This window comes from Pelecanus crispus, chromosome 11 (genome assembly GCF_030463565.1).
Source record: "Pelecanus crispus isolate bPelCri1 chromosome 11, bPelCri1.pri, whole genome shotgun sequence".
Classification (NCBI taxonomy): Eukaryota; Metazoa; Chordata; class Aves; order Pelecaniformes; family Pelecanidae; genus Pelecanus; species Pelecanus crispus.
The window spans coordinates 4,748,454-4,768,774 of NC_134653.1; the positions used below are offsets into that span (position 1 = coordinate 4,748,454).

The 20,321-nt window shown below is 49.8% G+C and overlaps 1 protein-coding gene across 1 annotated transcript in view; it reads left to right on the forward strand.

The window, feature by feature from the left end:
- The window catches only part of TNRC18 (trinucleotide repeat containing 18), a 54,640-nt gene that overhangs the window by 22,132 nt on the left and 12,187 nt on the right, over window positions 1-20,321 (forward strand). The window contains 12 exon segments of the mRNA XM_075718258.1: window positions 556-658; window positions 1,085-1,290; window positions 1,503-1,649; window positions 2,165-2,349; window positions 3,119-3,542; window positions 4,059-5,006; window positions 5,658-5,830; window positions 6,582-6,718; window positions 7,177-7,305; window positions 9,181-9,355; window positions 10,398-10,761; window positions 13,404-13,685. Of these exon segments, the coding sequence (XP_075574373.1) occupies window positions 556-658; window positions 1,085-1,290; window positions 1,503-1,649; window positions 2,165-2,349; window positions 3,119-3,542; window positions 4,059-5,006; window positions 5,658-5,830; window positions 6,582-6,718; window positions 7,177-7,305; window positions 9,181-9,355; window positions 10,398-10,761; window positions 13,404-13,685 (3,273 nt within the window).

The following is a 20,321-nucleotide window of genomic DNA, read 5'->3' on the forward strand; positions in this document are numbered from 1 at the left end:
TGAGGGTCTGTAGTGTTGGTTCTGCCTGTTGCAGAAGGACAGGGCTTCAGAGCGTACCCAGTGCTCCCAGACTGGTTTACGAGAGCAGAAGGTGCTTCGGAAGGTGCAGAGATAAAATCCACCCCCTGCAAGATGTGTTAAGCAGGACTGTGTGGTTTGATGCAGGGATATAGCTGGGCCTGATCTCCTTCTGAGATGGGAAATCTGCCACTGTCCTTCAGCAAAAATGGTCCCGTTGGTCCTGCTGCTCCCAGGCTGGTGGCTGTCCTGTCCTGGGAGACCGGCCTGACCTGGCGAGCGGGTCCCTTGATGGCTTGAAGACATGGACCTCAAACCACATGTGCCTGAGCGCTACCAGGAGCCGCCTTCGTGAGAATATCTTGATCGCATAGACGGCCTTGCCCTGTCCTTTAGGGCTCGGACCTGATACAGTCTCGGGGACAGTGGCATTTGGGTGTGCTGGCTCCCAGGCTACTACCTCTCCATGCTCAGAGGAGAGAGGACAGCTTTCCCCGGACTGTTTCTCATGTCTGATGGTGCTGGGTTGTCTCTTAGGGCATGGACGCTCGGAAGATGATTGCGGGGATGAGAGGAGCCGCCACCGGGACAGCCACCTCCTGGCAGGGCGCTTGGAGCGGGATCAGGAGAAGCTGCTCAGGTGAGGGTCAGAGGGGAACGGGGTGTCTTGCCACAGTGCCACAAGCCATGCTTGGGGACAGCCTGTCTGGAGGAGGAACAGGGTTGCATCCATCCTGGTGAAGCTGCTGGCTCCAGCCTTGCTGGTGTGGAGAGAAGTGCAGAGTGGGGTAGCATGGCATTACGGGCAGATCCTCAATCTGCAGCAGAGCAATCCTAATAGACTGCTGCAAATCCATGCCTGCTCCAAAGGGGTGGAGAGATGGGATGTTTTATTCTGGACGCGATGTTAACTACCTCCATCACAGCTCTCCTTGAGCATCTGACCCTAGTTTGCAAATACACTTGCTTGGCAGACTGGTCCATACCCCTGGGCTCCTCCAGCCGCACAGTAACCTGCAGCACTTGGACCCTCTCTCACTCTCTCTCTTGCCTCCCCCATGACCAGAGAGAGCAAGGAGCTGGCAGATTTTGCCCGGATACACCCCTCCGGCTGCGCCACGAATGGTTTGAACTCCAACCTCATGGTGACGGGAGGCCCAGCCTTGACGGGCTCCGGGCGCTGGTCTGCAGACCCGGCTTCGCACTTGGCAGCCCACCCCTGGCTCCCCAGGACGGGGAGCCCCTCCATGTGGCTGGCCGGCCATCCCTACGGTGAGTGCCCTGGGAGGGAGAGATGTGTCCGTGGGGCGTTCACACCGATGCAGTCCAGGGAGAGGTGTTGCTAAGTGCCCAGTGAGGCTGCTGTCTGATCACAGGGGAAAGGGAAGGAGGTATTTTGGAACAATCAAATGGTAGATGACTTCTCGCGTGGGTAGGAGCTGCCTGCATCCCCTGAGTTGTGACTGTGGTGTTTCTTCTTCCAGGACTTGGTCACCCTTCCCTGCACCAGGGCATGACTCCAGGCTTCCCCCCTGCCATGGGGGGAGCTCTCCCTTCCGCCTACCAGTTTGCCAGAGACCCACAGTCGGGACAGCTTGTTGTGATCCCCAGCGAGCACTTACCACACTTCGGTAAGGATGTGAGCACGTCCCTGAGGACCATGCTTTGACAGCTGTGGAGGAAACGGGCTTTGGACAGGGCTGGATAGGAGCGTACATAACTGTGGGGACCAGCAGCCGCAGCTCTAGGGTGGGTGTGAGCTGGCCTCTTGTTAGGCTTGTTTCAGAGATGGAAATGTGTAGTCTTCAGCAGTGGCTCCTCATCCCCTGCAGGACCCTGCAGACTTTGGGGGGTCTTTGGTTAGGAGACACTCCTCAAGGGCTCAGCCAGGGACAGTCAGACCAAGGGTGTGTAGAGAGCAAAGCAAGTCAGATGGCCCCAGGACCTACGGGGTGGTGGGAGTTGGGCTGCTGAGGGAAAGACAGCACCCTTTCCCCTCTCCATTTCTGGTTGCATTTCTGCATAGCCCAATGTTTGGCATCCCCTGCACCCTGGCACTGGGGTAGAGACAGTTGCCTTGCGCAGTCCTGAATCCTCTAGCCATCCCCCTCCTGCTTCCCTGACTGCATCTCTGCTCATTCCCCAGCGGAGCTGATGGACCGGGCACCCCCACTGTGGCCCGCTATGTACCCCCCAACCAGGAGCTCCCTCCAGCATGCTCACCAGCTCCAGCTCCTCTCCCATCAGCAGCTGCTGCGGCAGCACGAGCTGTACATTCTGCAGCAGCAAGCGGCCCATGCCATGGAGCTACAGAGGAGCGCCCAGCTCGTGGTACGTTTTTAGGAGCTTCTTGCTTGGACATGAAACGAGCCTGAAGTTGGGGTGTCTGGGGGGAGAAAAGTAGTGGTGCCAGTGTTGAAAGTGTGTCTCAAGGGTATGGATGTGTTGAGCGATCCTGCCCTGGTCCCTGGGATACGAGGCATTCAGTGCATCCTGCACAGTTGGGGTGGGTTTTGGAGGGGTTTGGTATAGAGCTGTTGAGCAGTGTTGTCAGGAGAGCTGCCCAGCAGCAGCACGACCTCGATTCCTTCCCTCAGGATGTCGCTGGTTGAGTGGTTTCATCCCTGGTCACTTCCAAACAAACCTCCTGAGTGGCTCAAAGAAGCAGCTGCAATAACTGGCAGCAATCACACTGGGTTCTGGAGCCAGGTCCCATTCACCAAATGATTTTGGAAGTTGTGAGCTCTCATTTGGGTGTTTTACACCCATTTAATTTTATAGTGGTCATCTGGTTTTCAGCCTTCATTTTATATATGTGCTTGCTAGGCTGGAGACTTAGAAATAGAAATGGTTTGCTTTGGTTGCAAGTGAACGTTGAGACACCCTTCACATGACTCCTGGGAATTTGTAAAGAAAGCCATGACAGATCAGTGTCACCCTCCATCAGATTGGCCTTAAGATGGTGTTGCACTGAGGAACATGTGTTCTGTTCCAGTCCATGTTTGATAAGACCATCTTTTGGTCTCATTTGGTGGTATATCTGTGCTTTCCAGGAGCAGGTAGAGATGTCGTGCTGAGTTTTGCTTTGTTCTTGTCGCAGGAGAGGTTGAAGGCGAACGAGCAGCGTGCAGATATGGAAGAGAAGGCGACAAAACGGAGCCTGGACAGTGCCAAATCAGGCCTTTCCTCCTCTGCCCCGGGACTGGTGCACCGAAAACCACCTGTGCTGTCTCCCAGCACCTCCACGTCCTACAGCAAGGCTGTGAGTCCACCTCCCCTCTCTCCCAGGGCCTCACCCGTGTCTGTGCTCAAAGCTGAGGTGATCCAAAAGATGGAGGAGCCACCTTCGCAGCCAGCCTACTCCTACCCCGCCACCCCCAGCTCCCATCCTTCCAGCCCGCCCCCCGCCTCTCCACCCCCTGCCCCTGCCATCCCTCCAAAGGAAGAGGCACCTGAGACCGTGGAGAAGAAAGACCTGGAGCTGGAAAAAGAGGCTGCTGGTCCATATCAGGCCTTGTTCCCAGGTAAGAGAGCCCAGCTTTGGCAGAGTCCCATTGTGTTTGTGCCTGCCTCCCTTTTTCTCCTTGGCTCTTTCCTGCTTCCATCCCTTCCCCTAGAGAAAACCACGTAGCTCCTCTGAAAGGCAGGGGAGAGGCAAGGACCAGGGGTAGCGTGATGGACTTGGATCGATGCCTAGGTCTTAGGGGCACCTGGGGCTGTAGGCTGTCTTCTTCCCTTGGGTCGAGCCTGGGTTGCTTCCTCCAGGGCTGAAGTCTCAGTGGGAGAAGGATGCAGGAGGCAGATCTCTCTCCGGTTGCAGGAGAGTGCTGGAAAGGTGCAGAAGGGACCTCTGGGGTGTTGATACCTGTGGCAGCTTGGCCAGGAGAGAGGTGCTTGGCCAGGAGAGAGGTGCCCAAAGCAGCCACTGCTTGAGAACAGGAAGAGATGAGAGAGGAAAGGAACCCGTCTCTATACCTTAGTGAGAGAGGTGCTTTGGAGACCCAGCCATTACACAGCCTGTCCCTTCTGATGTCTTGCAGAGATCCCCCCAGGATATCCATTCCAGTCCCTGCCTCCCTCCTTTGGAAGACACTATCCCTACCTCCTCCAGCCCACCGCCGCATCTGATGCGGATGGCCTGGCTCCTGACGTCCCGCTGCCTGCCGAAGGCTCTGAGCACATGGAGCTTTCCCCAGAGGTCAAGCCCATCCACCTGTCTCCGTCCAAAATGCTAGAGCCCATCCAAGCAGCAGCAGAAGAGGAGTCCTTGGAAGAGAGAGTGAAATCAGAGGTGCAGATGGAGGAAAACCAAGAAGGCATCTGTGAGCAGGACATGGGGACTCTGAACATCACCACCTCTGCAACTGTCCCAGTGCAGAATGTGGACAATTGCAATCTCCTATTGCATCAAGGTGAAGCCCTGGGTGCTATGGAGCAGGACCAGGAAGACCTCCAGAGCTGCCCACCTCCTTACCAGGTTGTGGCCTGCCCCGCAGAAACAGAGGCTCAGGCAGAGACTGGGAGCGGAGCAGAAACCTGCTCTGTGCACATGGACTATGACGGTTCGCTCGTGCACGCAGAGAACGAGCCGCCTGAGATGGACTTGACGCCCCAGCGGGAGGAGGCCTCTGTAGCCATGGATCTGCAGAGCGCTGATGTGCCCCGGGGGAGGGAGTTTCCCAACCTGCCCCCTGAGGAGGGGGAGCAGAGGCCAGAGATCCCTTCCTACACGGAAGAGGCAATCTCTTGCCAAATCCCAGCTCTGGACATCAAGCCAGGCGACCCGCTGGCTGGGATGAATGCTTTGGTGGCTGCCACAGAAATGCCTCAGGCTTGTTCCTTGTTGACTACCGCCAGCGTCACTCCATCCCAGATGAAGGTGGAGGTGTTACCTGACCAGGCCTTGGAGCACTCCTTCCTGCAAGGGATCACTTTGCTGAGTGAAATTGCAGAGATGGAGCTGGAGAAAAGGAAGCAAGAAATACAAAGTAAGTTGTGAACGCCGAGTCTGGCCAGCCTTGGGCCAGGTTGGGTCTTCTTGCACATGGCCCTGGCATGCTCTGGGTGGGCAGAGGAGCAGAGGCACAGGTGGGGTCTCTTGCAACCTCAGACGGGCAGCAAGGAGAGCATTGCCCTGAGCTGCAGGAGCGGATGGTACTTTGGATGGAGTTGGAGCAGGGTTTTTGTTGCAGTAGGCTGAGCTACGTGTGGCTTTTGTACTGCTCTCCCCTTCCAAAGGCCCTCGCCATGTCTAGACATTTCGTGGTATGTGTAGCGGAAACGGAGCCCCACTTGCCGAGAGCTGCCAGGGTAACACCCTTCTGGCAGGCACTGAGTCTACAGTCTGTCGGGGTTTGGCACAAGAGGCCCCAGTAGCTCCAGATGATGCTTTCCAAGAGCTTGGCAGGTCCTGAAAAGATCTCACCTTCCAGTAACTTCCTGAGGCGAGACATCATGGGAACTGCCAGTTGCACCATGGCTGGGCACAACAGGAGATCTTAAGTTGGGGCCCAGGGTGGCTGGGAGGCTCCTTGAGCTGCCATGGTCCAGAAAGGGGCATCAGCCTCTCCTTGTGCCTGCTGGAGGAGCAGTCTTGGAGAGTGAACCTCTATAGCTTTTTTTTTTTCTGTCCTCAGCAGGTCCAGAGAGTTTCCCTGTCCGGCCAACACTGGAGAGTTTGCTGGCTGCCAGCACCCACATGCTCATGGAAGTACTTTCCACCCCCTTTATGGAAAGTCTGAAAACCATCCGGCTGCCTCGAGAGCTGAATCCCAACAAAAAGTACAGCTGGATGCAGAAGAAAGATGAACCCGTAAGTAGCTCTTAGTGTGGCTGAGCCTGAAAAGCCACAGTGCATCCACTCACCGCAGCTTGCTCTTCCAGCTGCAGTTTGCCACCGGGCTCGTGCTGCCCTTCTGCATTCAGCAAAGCGAGCCAGCGCTTCCCTTGCGTCGCGTTCGTAGCTGCGCAGGAGTCAGTGTGGTGCGATTTAGCTTCCTCCCTTCTTGGTGAATCAACACCATCGATCTCAGCAGGACCCTCGGCAGCCCTAGAAGTGGTGTTTGTAATACAAAGCCAGCAGGAACTTGTACGTTACTGCTTTGGCAGGGGGGGGATAAATAAAGATAGTGGCAGGAGGGTTTTTCCTTGTTTTTTCTTTGCTGACTCTTCCCCATGGGAGAGACTGACAAATTATTTTGTACCCCACAAGTGTTCCAAGACAGGGAATGTTTTGATCTGCCTTTTTAAATAAGGGAAAAGAGACTCCATGGACGTATTTAATCCTGCAGGTTCTTTCCCAGGGTTGCTGTCCCTCAAAGCTGATACCATCCCATGCATAAGCCACAGAACATCTTTGCTTGGCTAGTTTTGCTCGGGTACCACTCTAGGGCTGTGCTTGTTGCGGGTGAGGGTGCTCTGCTCCACTACAAGCATGGAGGGCTTCCCTGCCAGGCTGCGGATTTTGGCCGTTGCAGGGGCACCCCAGTGTGCACCACCCCCTGTCTAGGTGGGGGCCTGGACATGTCCTGACCTTCTTGCCCCCTCTTGCCTCCCCACCCCAGATGTACTCCATCAAATCGGCCATCGAGAACATGGATGCAATGGAGCTGGACTACAGGATGAGGCTGGCGGAGCTGCAGCGCCGGTACAAGGAGAAGCAGCGTGAGCTGGTGAAGCTGCAGCGCCGCAGGGACTCCGAGTAAGTCGCAGGCTGCTCACTCGGTCTTTTTTTTCCAGCTGGGCACTTTCACTGCCTCTCAGCCCGGGAGAGAAAACAGGCCTCCATCCCTCCCTGTCTCCTCTCCTCTCCTCTTGGTATGGTCTGCCAGAACTTGCACAACACACTCCTAGGCTATGTGACACGACAACCTGATCACTGGTGAATGCAGCTGGGAGACCGTATTAGAGACAACCTTGGCTTCAGCAGCTCAGTTTAGCAGTTTGGTGACAGGCAAAGGTTCTGGGTTGGCTCCCGTTCTTGCTTGCTTTCTTTTAATTTTTTTCCCTTTTTCTTCTTTTTTGGATTTATTTGCTTTATTTTTTTTTCCTGTTTGTTTTGCTTTTTGGTTGCAAAATTTGATTTTGCTTTTTTTTTTTCTTTGCTTTTTTTTTTTTTTGTTGCCTTGGTTAACAGTGAAGCGTGTGGTTTTTTTAAAGGGAAAAGCATGACGAGAAAAGTAGAAGCTTGGCGAGAAGAGGCCCTGGAAGGCCCAGGAAGAGGAAACTTGGATCAAGCGCTCTGTCACCCATTAAGGAGAGAGGGAAGAGTGACAGCAAGAGTGGAAAGTAAGGCTGGAATTTGGGGAAGATGGGAAAATGGCAGGGTCGCTGCACCAGGGTCTTACTTGGGGAGAGCATCTCGGATGCAGCGGGGGCTTGCTGTGGCGTTGTGTTGGCAGGCCAGTCCTGGAAACAGTGTTGTGGAAGCGTGTGCGTTTAACGTGAGTGTGTCCTTGCGGTGGGAATACGGTGCCAGCCTCCTCCCTCCCCGCTGGTAGAGCACATGTCTGTGGTGTTGCGTGCAAGTAGGACAGGTGGAGTTGAGCGTCAGTGAGGTGATACGGAGCAGCTGGCTGGGCAGGGACCTGCAGGTGAGCTCTCAGTGTCGGGGAGCACGTCCTCGTCTGTTTTCAGGAGAGTGGATGGTGCAAGCGGGTGCTGTAGAGCTAATTGACGCTGATGTCAAAAACTGGAAGGACAGGACTGTTCGAGGTTATCTACTTTGTCGGGCCTTTCTGCTGTGTTTCTGCTGTCTCCATCTCCTGTTCCCTTAATCAGTGGGAGTTGGTTTCGCCTGACCTCTCTCTTTCAAGGGTCTGGATCATTCTGTCTCCTGCTTGCTTCTCTTTTGCAAGTCCAGCTGCTCTTGTTTGGGTGCCTGGATCTCACCGCTGTTGGCCATCTAACCATCCATAGGCGGCCAGATCCCTCCAATGGGAAGGCACCTCTGAGCTGTCTCCCTGCGTGCTATGTATTTTTGCAAATGTCCGTTCAAGACTACAAATTAGATTCAGGTGCCCAGCTCCCACTGACCACGTGCTTCTGAAAATCTGTCCTCTCGGTGGCTTTGTGTTTTGCTTCTCTTGTTTGGATGGCCGGACAGGCTGGAGGCATCCAGAGGTGGCTGGAGTTGTGCATGTGTGCGTGCATGATTGTGTTGCGTATGCATGTCCCCGCATCACAGGAACGCTTGAGCAACCTGATGTGGAAGCTGCACCCTCAGCCAGCGTCCAGGGCCCGAGGTGTTGGTTTAGCTGTCTGTGGAGGTCAGCAGAGCGGCCAGAGGGGACGGGAAATGCCTGGAAGCTGAGGAGACTGCCCCATGCTTTGGGGTGGTGGTATGACCTGGGCCAGCAGGCTTAGCATGAAGGAGGTGGCATATGAGAGCTTTTACTGGAGGCTTGGTAGAGGTCTTGAGGTGTTGACTGATCATCAATCAGACACTTACTGGAGACAACTGGGGAGCAGTGAAAGATGTGCTTATAGTCTCACCTACTTTATTTTTTGGTTTTTTTAATCATTTATTTACCCTCTCCTTTCCCCCCAAATCCCAAAGTGAGACCGAAGATGCAGATCACAAACGCCTCTTGCAGAGGGGCTGGGCTTGTAAAGTGGATTGCCTGTCCTTGAGTGAGCCAGTCCCTGCAGTGCCCTTGTCCCTCTGTGCCACCCTGCGTGGCAGTTCCTTACCACCTCCTTGCTCATACCCGAGCAACCAGAGCAAGTGTCTGGGCAGTGAGGCACCTCCCTGGGCCTCAGGAATCTCTCTCTGCACCTACAGAGTCCATGAAAGTAGAGGTGGGAAAAGACCTACGGGGCCAGCTCAGCTGTCTGTCCTTCCCTCTGCTGCTCTGTGCCGAATCAGGCACTTTTTGGTGGCTGTTACTCAAGACACTGAATGCTTCCTTTCAGAGACCACCTTGCAGGTCTCTGATTTCAGGCAATCCTCATCTGTGCTGGTGGCCAAGAGTGTGCAAGAAGGGCTCCTTGGCTCTCCTGTTTGGTGGAAAACTTTGTCCAAGCTACTGTCTCTTCACAGTGGACTTGGCTCCCGTTGAGGATCCCCACTGTCCTAGGAGGCATTTAACCTCGCTTTTGATCTTGGTGGGATCACAGGGAGAAAAGCCCCCCACCTTGACCCATCCTGTGCTTGGCTTGCAGACTGAGCAAGTCCTTGTTGCTCTCCGAAGATTCCGAGACTGGTGAGGGCATGAAGAAGAGGCACAAAGGCGCCCTCCCAGAGGAGGACGAGGATGTGGAGAGCAGCAGTGGCAAGATGAAAGGGAGGAACCAGAGCTGGGAAGAGCATGATGTGGCTCCCAGCTTCTCAAACGAGGTCAGTGCCCTCATGGGGAACATGGAGCCACGGGCCAAAACCAGATCTCTTTCCTGCTTTGCTAGTGTTGGCTTGCACTGGATAACTCCTGATCTTAGAGCATCTCCTCTCAGTTCACATGGGTTTAGAAGCTCTTCACGAGAGGACTGCCTGTGCAGCGGAGGGGTGTTTGCAAAGGCTAACGTTGGCTTACAGAGCTTGGACCTCTTTGGTAAGCAGCAGAGAGGCAAGCGCCTTCGAGCCAGCCAGAGCATTGCAGTGTTGCACTAGCTCGGAGTCCAGCGCACTGCTTGTCTTACCCCTTTGCCTGTCAAGATAGCAGAGGGGAGCAGACTTCCCGAAGCGAGGGAGGAAAGGGAGCACAACCTTGCTATTTTAAATGCAGGGTTTTCTTCTGCTCCTGTTGAGGCAATATTTACTGGAGCTTTAAGCTGCTGATGAAATCCAAAATGCATACAGGCAAAGTACTGCGTTACAGCTGCTGTTATCTAGCTGTAGCACATGTAAAGTATATTTACTTTTTTCAAGAAGCAAGAAAATACTGAAAAGGGTATAACGCCCTGGCTGTAATGCAGTGTTGCTGATGCTTTTGCTGAGAGGTATTTGGGTCTTTTTGGCATCCCAGCCTCTGGAGCTGGTTGATTATGTGGAAATCTGTATTTATTTGGCTGGGGTTTTGGGTAAAGAAGATTTTTAATCCTTGTGATTTAGAGAAAAGCTTGTAAAACCAACCCAAACATATCCTAAAAAAACCATGTTGTTCTGTGAACATATTTCTTTTGGAAGAAAATGCAATTTTTCTAAGTTAATCTTGTGATTTTGTAGTGCTCGATAAGGGTAAAGCTGTTCTGTTTGCTGACATCTTCCTCTTTTTCCTCCCTAGCACCATGGTGGGTTATGGCAACTGGGGCTTAAAATCATCATTTTGAGGCCTTATTAACTAGCATGCATGAGAGACTGTTATGACGGCTAGTGAAATCCCTCAGGTCTGCCATGGTATCTGCTCTGTATTCACCTGTGTCTCTTCCTTTCACCTTGGCAGTTAAAGCTCAAGAAGAAGAAGGTACCATCGGATCAGGAGCAGTTGGCCAGCAAGCTTGACAAGGCCCTGTCGCTCACCAAACAAGACAAGCTCAAATCCCCTTTCAAGTTTTCCGACACCTCTGGGGGAAAGGCAAAAACTAGCGGAGGTGGCAGCAGGTACCTCCCACCTCACGAGGCTCTGCCCAGCAAGGAGGAGAAGAAGAGCCTGGCCAAAAACCTGGGCCTGTCACTGAAAACCACCAAGGAAGGTAAAAACAAAGTGGCTGCCAAAATGAAGAAGATGGAGGTGGGGTTAAAAGTCAAAAATCAGCTCAAGGTTTCCCATTCACCAGCAATATCTGAAGTTAGCAGCTACTCCTATAGTAAGTAACCCCTCATTTATCTATCATTTATCTCTTCTTATGGTGTAATTTGTTGTGGGGGCTTGTGGTGGGGGTTTCTGGCCTCTTGGAAGGGGTCTTTTTTTGGGTGTGGTTTTGCTCATGAGTGAAAGGTGGCCTCCTCCCTGGCTAATCAATGCTGCTGTGTCTTTGGGGAAGCATGAGTTGTCCACCCAACTCACCATCCAAAAGGTAGCCAATATCAGTGCGTCTCTTCCTGGCCTGTGTTACACTGATCGTCAGTGGGGAAAAATGCTTTAAAAAAGAAGTTGACCCACGTCCTTGCTTTTGGTGGGAGTAGATACTCTCCATCTACCCGTCAGATGAGGACTTACAGCCTCTGCTCCAGGAGGTGGTTAACGATTGACTGTCAAGGTCCTTGGTGAGTTGGGTAGGAATTGTCTTAGGATGATGCCATTTGGAGAAGGCAAAGGCTGCCAGGGGGCACTGATGTTCGTAAGCATCCTCCTCCCCTTCAGTGTTGTGGCTTGGGTCCTGGCTGACTGTGCTCAGCCTTCCCATCTGTCTCATCAGTGTTCATCTCCACCCTGGCATCCTGTGCCGTTTCTGAACCCAAGGCACCCGAGGCAAAGGCTCCTGCAACCAAGTGGAGCTAGGAACCCCTGCTACAGAAGGAAAAAGCTGAATTGCAGATAGTGTTGGAAAGGCAGTAGAAGCAGAGGTAGAAGAGTCTTTAATGGTTCAGGCAGACAATGGGGCAGAGAGCATGTGAGGGACTTGGAGTTTATGGTCTGAGGCCTGGTTGTGTAATTGTCTTAGCTCACTTGCGTACGCATCTTTTCCTTTGCTTGCAGCTATTTAAGTCCCACGTTAAAACTCTTACGGGGTGTTTGTATGCATGACAAATGTATCTCTTGGTGCAGCACCGGTTTAGAAATTTCACTAATGGGGAAGATGATGAGCTAGTGATTCTCCAACTGAACAAATGTTTGGCATGATGTTAGCCATTTACATGGTAAAATAGGAGCCATTGTGTCCACTGGACTTGAACACAGCCTTTGGCTGGTCGTGCTGTACACACCACCCAACAGTTCTGCTCTTGAACATGCTTCACTCACCAGGACAGACACATGGCTCCTAAACTGGGAGCTCTGGAGCTAATGGGGAGAGGAGGCATGGGCTGTTGCTGGAGCAAAAAGCCTTGGCTCATGGCAGAGGGAGCTTTTGCAGTGCCCTAGCACTTGGTACTGAGGTCTCATGAACAAAACCTCCCTCCCAAGCCTAAGGCAGCTGCTGTTTGACCCCTCTCCTCTCCAGCGATTCTGGTGTAGGAATGTGCCCCTTCACCACGCGATTCTCAGCACAGGAGGATTGTTGTCACTGAGGAATCGACTATGATATGGCTCAGCTTTGGTGTGTGATTTTTCAGCTGTGTGCAGGTTCAAGGAAAGGGCTTTAGCCTGTCATTTAGTCACTCAAGTGTGATGGATTTGGGGAGGCAGGTCGAGCATATGGCAGCACCTCCCATGACTGGTGGGCTGCTCTTGTGGAGGAGGAGAGGGGGGACTGGCGCCAAATCCTTCTGCCTCCTAACCTCATGATTTCCTAGCTGGAGTCCTGAAAACCTTGGGCATAGATCCAAAGGGTGAGCTGAGCATCCTATTCCCACAGATTTTAACAGAAGTCAGATGCTCAAAATCATTTGCATATTTGGGCTTTGGGCCTCCTAAACTTGCTATCCCTTGTTCCTTCATCTCCACAACCAACACAGTGGAGGTGGGGAGCAATGCCTGACCTGGGCTGACACTGGAGGGCATCTGCTGCTGCTCACACGCTGGAACGGTCCCCACCACAACATCCATAATGTTGTGGAGCTGACGGTGCCTTCATGAGCCAGGAGGTGACAATTCATACCCGCTTTTATTGCGTCCAAGGATACCGTATGCTTCTTGTTCCACTCATCAGGTGCCAGAGGGGACCGCTGGATAACTTCTCACCACCCGCAGGGCTTGGCAGCTTTGTAAAGCCACAAGTTCACAGACTGAGGAGAGGCTTGGTCCCTGCTCCGTTTCAGTGTCCTTTATATTGCATACTGCAGAGCATCTGGGGTGGCACGGTTGGAGTTAGGCACTTAGACGTGTTGCCTGCTTGGCAGGCTGGGCTCGCTCCTGCTGCACATGTCGAAAACCCTCTGGGAGAGTTGGTTCATGTAGAAAAGGAGATTTAGGTCAGCGTGTTGAACATAACCATGGTTAAGACTAATTCAGGTCAATGTCCCAGTTGTTGGTATTGCTGTGCCTTCAGTGGACATCTTCATAGCGGAAATGTCTACCTCAGTTTTCTGCTCTTGAGCTGGATCCTGTTTCAAGGGAGGACAGGACTCCTTTGGCCTAGGTGGAGAGTGTCTATTTCTGACCAAAAGAAGGAAATAGGTATTTCTGTGGTTTTTTGGCTCCCACTTGCTGAGCTCGAGACTTTTGATGGAGGGACCTGATGGGAGTGGAAAATGGTGGTACACGGCCCCTGCTGCAGTCGCTTTCCCCTCCTGGTTTACAGCCTCTTCACAAAGAAACACACCAAAGCAACCCCCCAAAAACCCCACCCCCAAAGCCCCAAACCCCCATTCTCTGATGTAACGCTCTTCACACCTGCTTTGACTGCAGATACGGACTCGGAGGAGGAGGAGGAGGGATCCCTGAGGGACGAGTGGCCGGCGCAGCCCCTGTCTGCTCCCAAGCCGCGGCCGCCTGGTCTCTACAGTGCGGCGGCCAGGAAGGGCGGCCGGGCGGCCGGTGGCCCCAAGGTGGTCCCCCGCAGCGCGGTGGCCGGGCGGCCGCTGAAGCCAAAGGCGGCGGCGGGCCGGAAGCAGCCCTTCTGCCTGCTGCTGCGGGAGGCCGAGGCGGGATCTTCCTTCAGCGACTCCTCGGAGGACTCATTCGATCAAGGTTACTAGCTTATAGTAAATGCAACCCCAAACGCACCCCTCTGCCGTGTCTGTGTGGGAGCGGGCGGGGTGGGGGGTGAGGGCAAGTGAGGGGCCTGGCAGGCCGGGGTCAGCCATTTTGATGGTCGGAGCCAGGGCGGCCATCTTTGTTCTTGGCAGCGTAGCCTGCTTTATCAGCCCGACATTTATTTTTTATTCTTTTTGTACCTGTATCATTGTGATATTATTACTGGCTGGCTCTTTTAGAGCTTTTATATCAACTGGGTTTTAGTGTCCACCTCTCCCTGCTTTCCTGTTCCCTTCCTCCCTTCAGTTTTTCCCTCACTTTCCTCCTTGCTGCCACCACCACCATTATATTATTATTGCTATTATTTTATTTCTTATTATTTTATTTTGGCATGAGCCTTGTAGAGGTTTGGAAGGAGCTTTTTGTTTTTTATAATTGCTTTCCTTTTTTTTTCTTTTTTTCTTTTTCTGCTTCCTTTTTTTTTTTTTTTAAAAAATACCGGGATACTGTTGTGTGGCCGTGTGACTTGATGTTTGTACTGCAATTTGGTATACCAAGCTTTATTAAACATATTGAGTTCATTTTTAACTAAACCTGTGTACCTTGTCTCTCTTGCTGTGTCTCTTATCAGGCGATTAGGTTGCCGCTTCACTTCATCCTGCTCTGCATCCCCCTCCTGCTCCCACTCCCCATGAGTAGAACTGGAATTAACCTAGTCTGGGGTACTCTCTATTATTCAAATATCCCTGCTGCCTTTGTCCAGATAAAGCCTAGGCCTTCCCTCCCCCAACCCCTTTAATTTAATTTTTATTTTGTTCACCCAGTTTTGTTTTTTATCTTTTTCAGTTTGTTTCCTCTGTTGATAGACTCTCTTGAGGCAGGCAGATAAAACGTGGAGGCACTTGGTCCTTGTTGCTGCTGCAGGAGGGTGCTGGGTGTAAGGTCCCCATTATTTAACAGCCACAAATTTTTCTTTTTCACTTTTTAAAATGTATACGGCAAGTTTTTGCATCTCTTTTTGGGTGGTAATTTTTTTCAGATGCCCAGACGTAACCCACTGTGTTCAAGGATGTGGCAATTACTGCATTAAATTTGACTCTGCAGTTTCCCTCCCTCACCCTCACCCCAGTTTTTTTTTTTCTTGCAGCTTTTTTTTTGTCAGCCTGTCATTAGTACTTCAGTGGGAAAAGAGATTACTTGAGACTTTTCCTCCAGAGACACAAGGGGTTTCTGTTTTAGAGCGCACTCATTAAATAATAATCATGGGGAAAGGTCATTTTAATGAGCCCTCAGCTCCCAAAAGAAAGTAGCTCATCTGGGCTGAATGCTAAGCAAGAGCATCCCCAGTTGTTATCATCTAAGTTACACGGCAGATCTGGATGTAGCACAGCAAAAGCCTTTTAGTATTTCACACTGCTCAGACTGCTATTAATTGAAGACGGGGCTGGATAGTTTTGCTTTTGTTTGTTTTTTCTTAGTTTTTTGATCTTAATTTCCTCCATGCACCTGTTTGTTTTTCTTCCCTCCAAACCCAACCTCCAAAGAAAGATAATTTAAGCTAAAAAAAAAAAAAAAAAAACCAAGCACAGCAGAAAGATACAGAATGCTGATTTGGTTTGATGTGGCTCTGGGCTGGACCCACCAATGCATTTCAGAGAAAACCCAAAAGAGAGAAATACATATTTAAAAAAAAAAAAAAATTGTTCTTTAGAGAACCCAAAAAGTTCTGGGGATAGTGGATTTTCTGTAAGGGTGAGATTGCCACATTTCCATGAAGAGTCTGCGTTAACTTCCATTCTTCCCTTCCCTGTTCCTTCCTGCATCTTTTCTTTGTTTATTTTGCTGCTGTTGGAAATTTTGAGGATATCAATCCCTTTTAGATGCCAAGTTCTTGAGGGTTTTTTGGGTTTGCTTTTTGGTTTTGTTCCATGTAAGCAGATAGGTAACTTGTCCCTAATTGGCTTTGTCTATTTTTCAAGTAACCTGTCTGCTTTAAAAAAAATGAATAAAATCCCAGTTTTATGGGATAAAGTGTGGGGAGGGGAAGGGATATGGGAGGAGGTTGGGGAATCTGGAACAAATGGGGATATGCGTTGTAAATCCCTCTGGGGTGTCATTTAATGGTGGGGAAACCAAAGATGCAAAACCTCCTGGGGTGGGAGGTGGGCATGGAGGGGGAGGCGGGGAGGGATTATTGGTTACAGTTTTGTTTTTTTCTGCAAATGTTTTTTTTTTTGCTTGTTCTTTCTCAGAAGCATTACTTGAAGGGATATTTGGGTAATAGGGTTTCTAATGGCTTTCCCTGATACTAAACCGATTAATAACCTCAGCTTTTCTAGAAGTGCTCGCTTTCTCCTTGCAGCTGCTTGACCAACCCTTTCACCCCTGCCCCTATCCATGATGCTTTGAATGTCTGTGTCGGTCTCTTGCATTTGCTCTCACGCTGCACTAAAGAAGCAAAGTGGTTGGCTGGTTGTAGGGCAGACACTTCTCAGCGAGGGTCACTAGCCATGAACCTGAACCTTGACCATTGTTATGTAGGTAGGCAAAATAACTTTTCTTTATGTCATCTGTCAGCCTCAGATGTTTCGATGTTACCTCCATGAATAATGACACGTAGCTCTTTGCATTCTCTTGGTTATTTTAATTTTGAAGATGATTGCTGTCCGCTTTTGACTTTCCTCTGTCCATGAAGAGTCTTGCATGGAAGGTTTGCTTGTGTGTATGTGTTTGAGGACTCCAGAAATGCTTTACTGTTTGCAGACCTTCTTTTGGAGAACCCCTTAACTCAGCAAAGGGAAGGATTTGCAGATGGGTCCAGGATGAGAAGCCATGGTGCTGCCTGCAAAGGCTCTGCCACTGTCCTTAAAGGTTTCTGGGCCACGATGCAGACTGTCCTACTATCAGGGTAGTTGGCTGGCCATGGCCTTGCCAATATCTATGTCAGAGGTAGGAGTAGCTGCAGGAGGACCTGTTTTCATCTGGTTTGAGATAGAAGAGGTAGGGACACGCTGCTTTCTTGCAGACCAAACACCATGTAGCTGTTCTGATAACGCGCAAAGCTTGTGGTTTTTCATCCAGTGACCTTGGAGAGGAAACTGCTAACGTGGGCCAAAGCCACATGGGACCTTTAAAAACCATCAGATAGGTAACACCATGATCTTTCCGAAGCTGAAGACCAATACTTCCTCCTCCTCAATACTCTGTTTTTCTTGAAAAATTGCTAATAAATCAGTACTAAGAAATTAGTACCTTCTTCCCTGCTCTCCTTTCCCTGACTTAGAGGATGATTTTATCCCAATGAAAAAAAAACCAGTGAGGGATAGCCAGTTCCCTACACAGTCATTCCCATGTGATAGTTGTAATATTTTTAATTTTTATAAGTACTTCTGGAGTCAGCAGCACAGCACATATGGGGGGCAAAAAATAATCTTCCAATAATGAGAATTGGTTTGTTTGACAAAAAAAGGTACAATCTTAAATTGGACATTCAAAAATAAGTAACCTCCAGAATTTGGACAGATCACAAATCAGATGTCAATGACCCAGTAGCTGTCTAAAGTCTGCCTGTACTTAGCCTGCTTTGTATGCTGTAGGACTGCTTGGTGTTACAAGAAAATCATGCTATTTTTTTTACAATGTGAAATGACTCTTTTAAGTGTGTGTTTTTATTCCCCCCCTTCCCAAGCCTTTCCTCTCCACATCCCCCTCAATCCGTCTTGTTACATCAGTCTTTAAAAACCAAATTGCTTAACCAATTTCTGTTCATCATTAACAAATCTTCATTTACTGCTCTCCTACAGTAAAATACCATGGCAGCTTAGCTGTTAAAAGCAATGAGAAAGTTTAGTATTTTTAATTTGGTTTGGTTTTTAATTTAATGCAGGTAAAAATTTTAGGAAAAAAAAATCTTATGTGGCTGCAGTTTATCTAGCATCAGTTGCATTTAAATATGAATTTACTCTTTGTTTTGGCTGTAGAGTTGTATGTACACGTGTGGTTGTGTGTGTGGGTATATACACACATATACATGCTCTTAAAAATGCCAATTAGAAAAGATATTTTTAACTTTGAATATTTTTTGCCTTACCCTTGCTCAGTGTTAACAGAATTACCGTTGAAGGAAAAAATGATCTTTTTAAATGTCTTTTTCCCCATTGTTAACTAAAAATCACCTTTTTAGGAGAAAAAATTGAGGCTTCAATTGTGTTAAGGCATCTGTGCATGCTTCATTTTAAGCCCACACATAATTTGGGTACAGTAGGAGTAAAACTCCTGCTCCACATTAAATACAGGCAGCATGAGTCTCTCCAAGAAGCCGTGCAGATGGCCATGGAGCACCAGCAGCTTATTTGCCACCATGGCCATAAATCTGGGGACTTAGTTTAGAAGCATGTGGGTTTGGAGCAGAGCCCCAAATGTGTTCTTTTTGTTTCATTTGTTAGTTTTTGTGCCTTGGAAAATCAAGAGCAGGGATTGTGTTGTGCATGTAGAGTGGAGTTAGCGAGATCTGCCGTCGCCATGAGGGGTGGAGGAGGATAGATCTCTGCTGTGAATGCGTTAAAATGTGTTTATTTTCAGGCTGAAAATTGAATCTCATGCAGATAAAAATATAAGTGTTTTGGTAAAAATGCTGATGAGACTATCTTCAGTTGTCTTTCCATGGTGTGACACCGTATATTTGAAAGAGGTTAGAATAACTGCCAGGTACATTATTGTATCGTACATTTTCTGTAGTGTGAGTAATAGCCACTTTCATCCTGGCTTTTAAATCTGTTTTACCTTGGTGTCTCTGAAATACCGTAGCTGCTGGGCGCCCTGTGCCCTCGCACGTGCAGAGTCTTTAAGCGCCGAAGGAGTAGTGCTGCCCGTGCTCGGCACAGCCCCTGGGCAGTCGGAACGGCTGAGCCAAGGGTGCTGCGGGAGATTCACGTGGGACAAGCCATGGAGGGATTTTCCTGCAAACTTTCCCCTTTTTTGGCCTGTTTTTCTCCCCAGCTGCTCAGCGAGCTGCTGTCCGCTCCGCCGGCTCTCTAGGTCTGGCATGAGGGGCTGTACAGGTTGATTTTTTCCTTTTTTTTTTTTTTTTTTTTTTTTGTTTTGCTGAGAATTACTGAATTTCAGAGCCAAATGGGATGCGTGGAGGGGGTCTCAATACCCCATGGTGTGTCATTGAACTCGGGCACGGTTTTGCTGCTTTTCAGGCAGGTGGTTTCTGCGTCTCAGAATAGCCGAGTTCATCTGGATTTGTTTTCTTTTTGGCAAAACGTTGTAGAAAAACAGCATTTGTGCCTCCTTTTCTGGTAGGGGAAGGAATCTGATCCTAATTTGCTGCGTTGGTTTTTTTTTTTTTGCATGTGGTTTTTATGCAAGGAGTGAGCAGGGCTGTGGATTTCTTGGTATTTACTGTAGGACTGTAGGTTTAGTAGCATTTTTATATCAGAAGGAACTGGCCTCAGCAACTGAAATGGGGAAGGGATTTTTATGCAGTTAAAAATTAGTATTCTGTGACTATCTGATTTATGGAGAAAAGCTCTCCTTGTTTAAAAAAAAAAAACAAAACCAAAAACCAATAGCTGGCCATTACTTGAGTTGATAAAATGCAAGCATGAGAACACTGTTTTCTGATATTCCTGTTATTTCTAACGTCACGGAAAAATAATCCCAAGTGGAGAAATAACACTTGTGTTATTGTTGGTTTTTGTCTTTTTTTTTTTAAAAACAACCAAGTGTTGAGGACGTTTTTATCTATCCCAGAGGGCAGATGTGAAAAGAAAAGGATTTTCATGTTCATTCCAGCTCATTTTGAAGGGATCTGGTTTCTCATTTGGCTGGCTTTCAGACGGAGGGATAGCGGCTGGCGGGGAGCTGGCGAGTGGGCTCAGGCGGGGAGAGCAGGGCTCCTGCTAGCGGTGGAAATTTTCCAGCAACCTTGATGATCCTACTTAAGCCCTCAATTTCAAGAGAAATGAAATATCTTTTCCAGACCCACTTTTTGCAGTTAGGTAGATATATTTCTATGCACTCATATATGTGTGTGTATATGTATGTGTGTGAGATATGTGCATTTGTGTAGTGACTTGCTCACCAGCACTAACTGGATGAGATGCCGTTAAAATTAATTACCTTTGAGCTGCTGACAGACTCTTGGGAAGTGCTGTAGGAAGGGAGAGGTGCCACTCTCAGAGCATCTACCCCCAAAATACCTGCTGTCTGTACACACCGTAAAGGAAAACCCCAGCCTACTGCTCTCTGCGAGTGTCAGCAGGCAGCAAGGCTGATTTCTTTGCCAGAATTAGATTTTGGGCTGTGGGCAGCTTTTCCTGCCTGTGCTGAGCTGGGCTTCCCTAGCCTGAGCTGTAGAGAGGGAAATGAAAGGCACGGAGAGTTTTGAGGCAGAGCGTTTAAACACTCCTCCTCGTCTCCAACTCTACCTACACTTTCCCCCCTTATGCATTCCAAATCCATTGCTTTCAAATTATTATTTCCCTCCCCGCTTTGCATTTTTGCCTCCTGCCCCTTCTCCTCTCTGTGTCCTCCTTGCCTCCCACCGTGGCACAGGCTGATCACTGGTATTCCCCTTCCATGCTGATCTCTGATTCTGATTACGCTAATAGATTTCGTTATGGA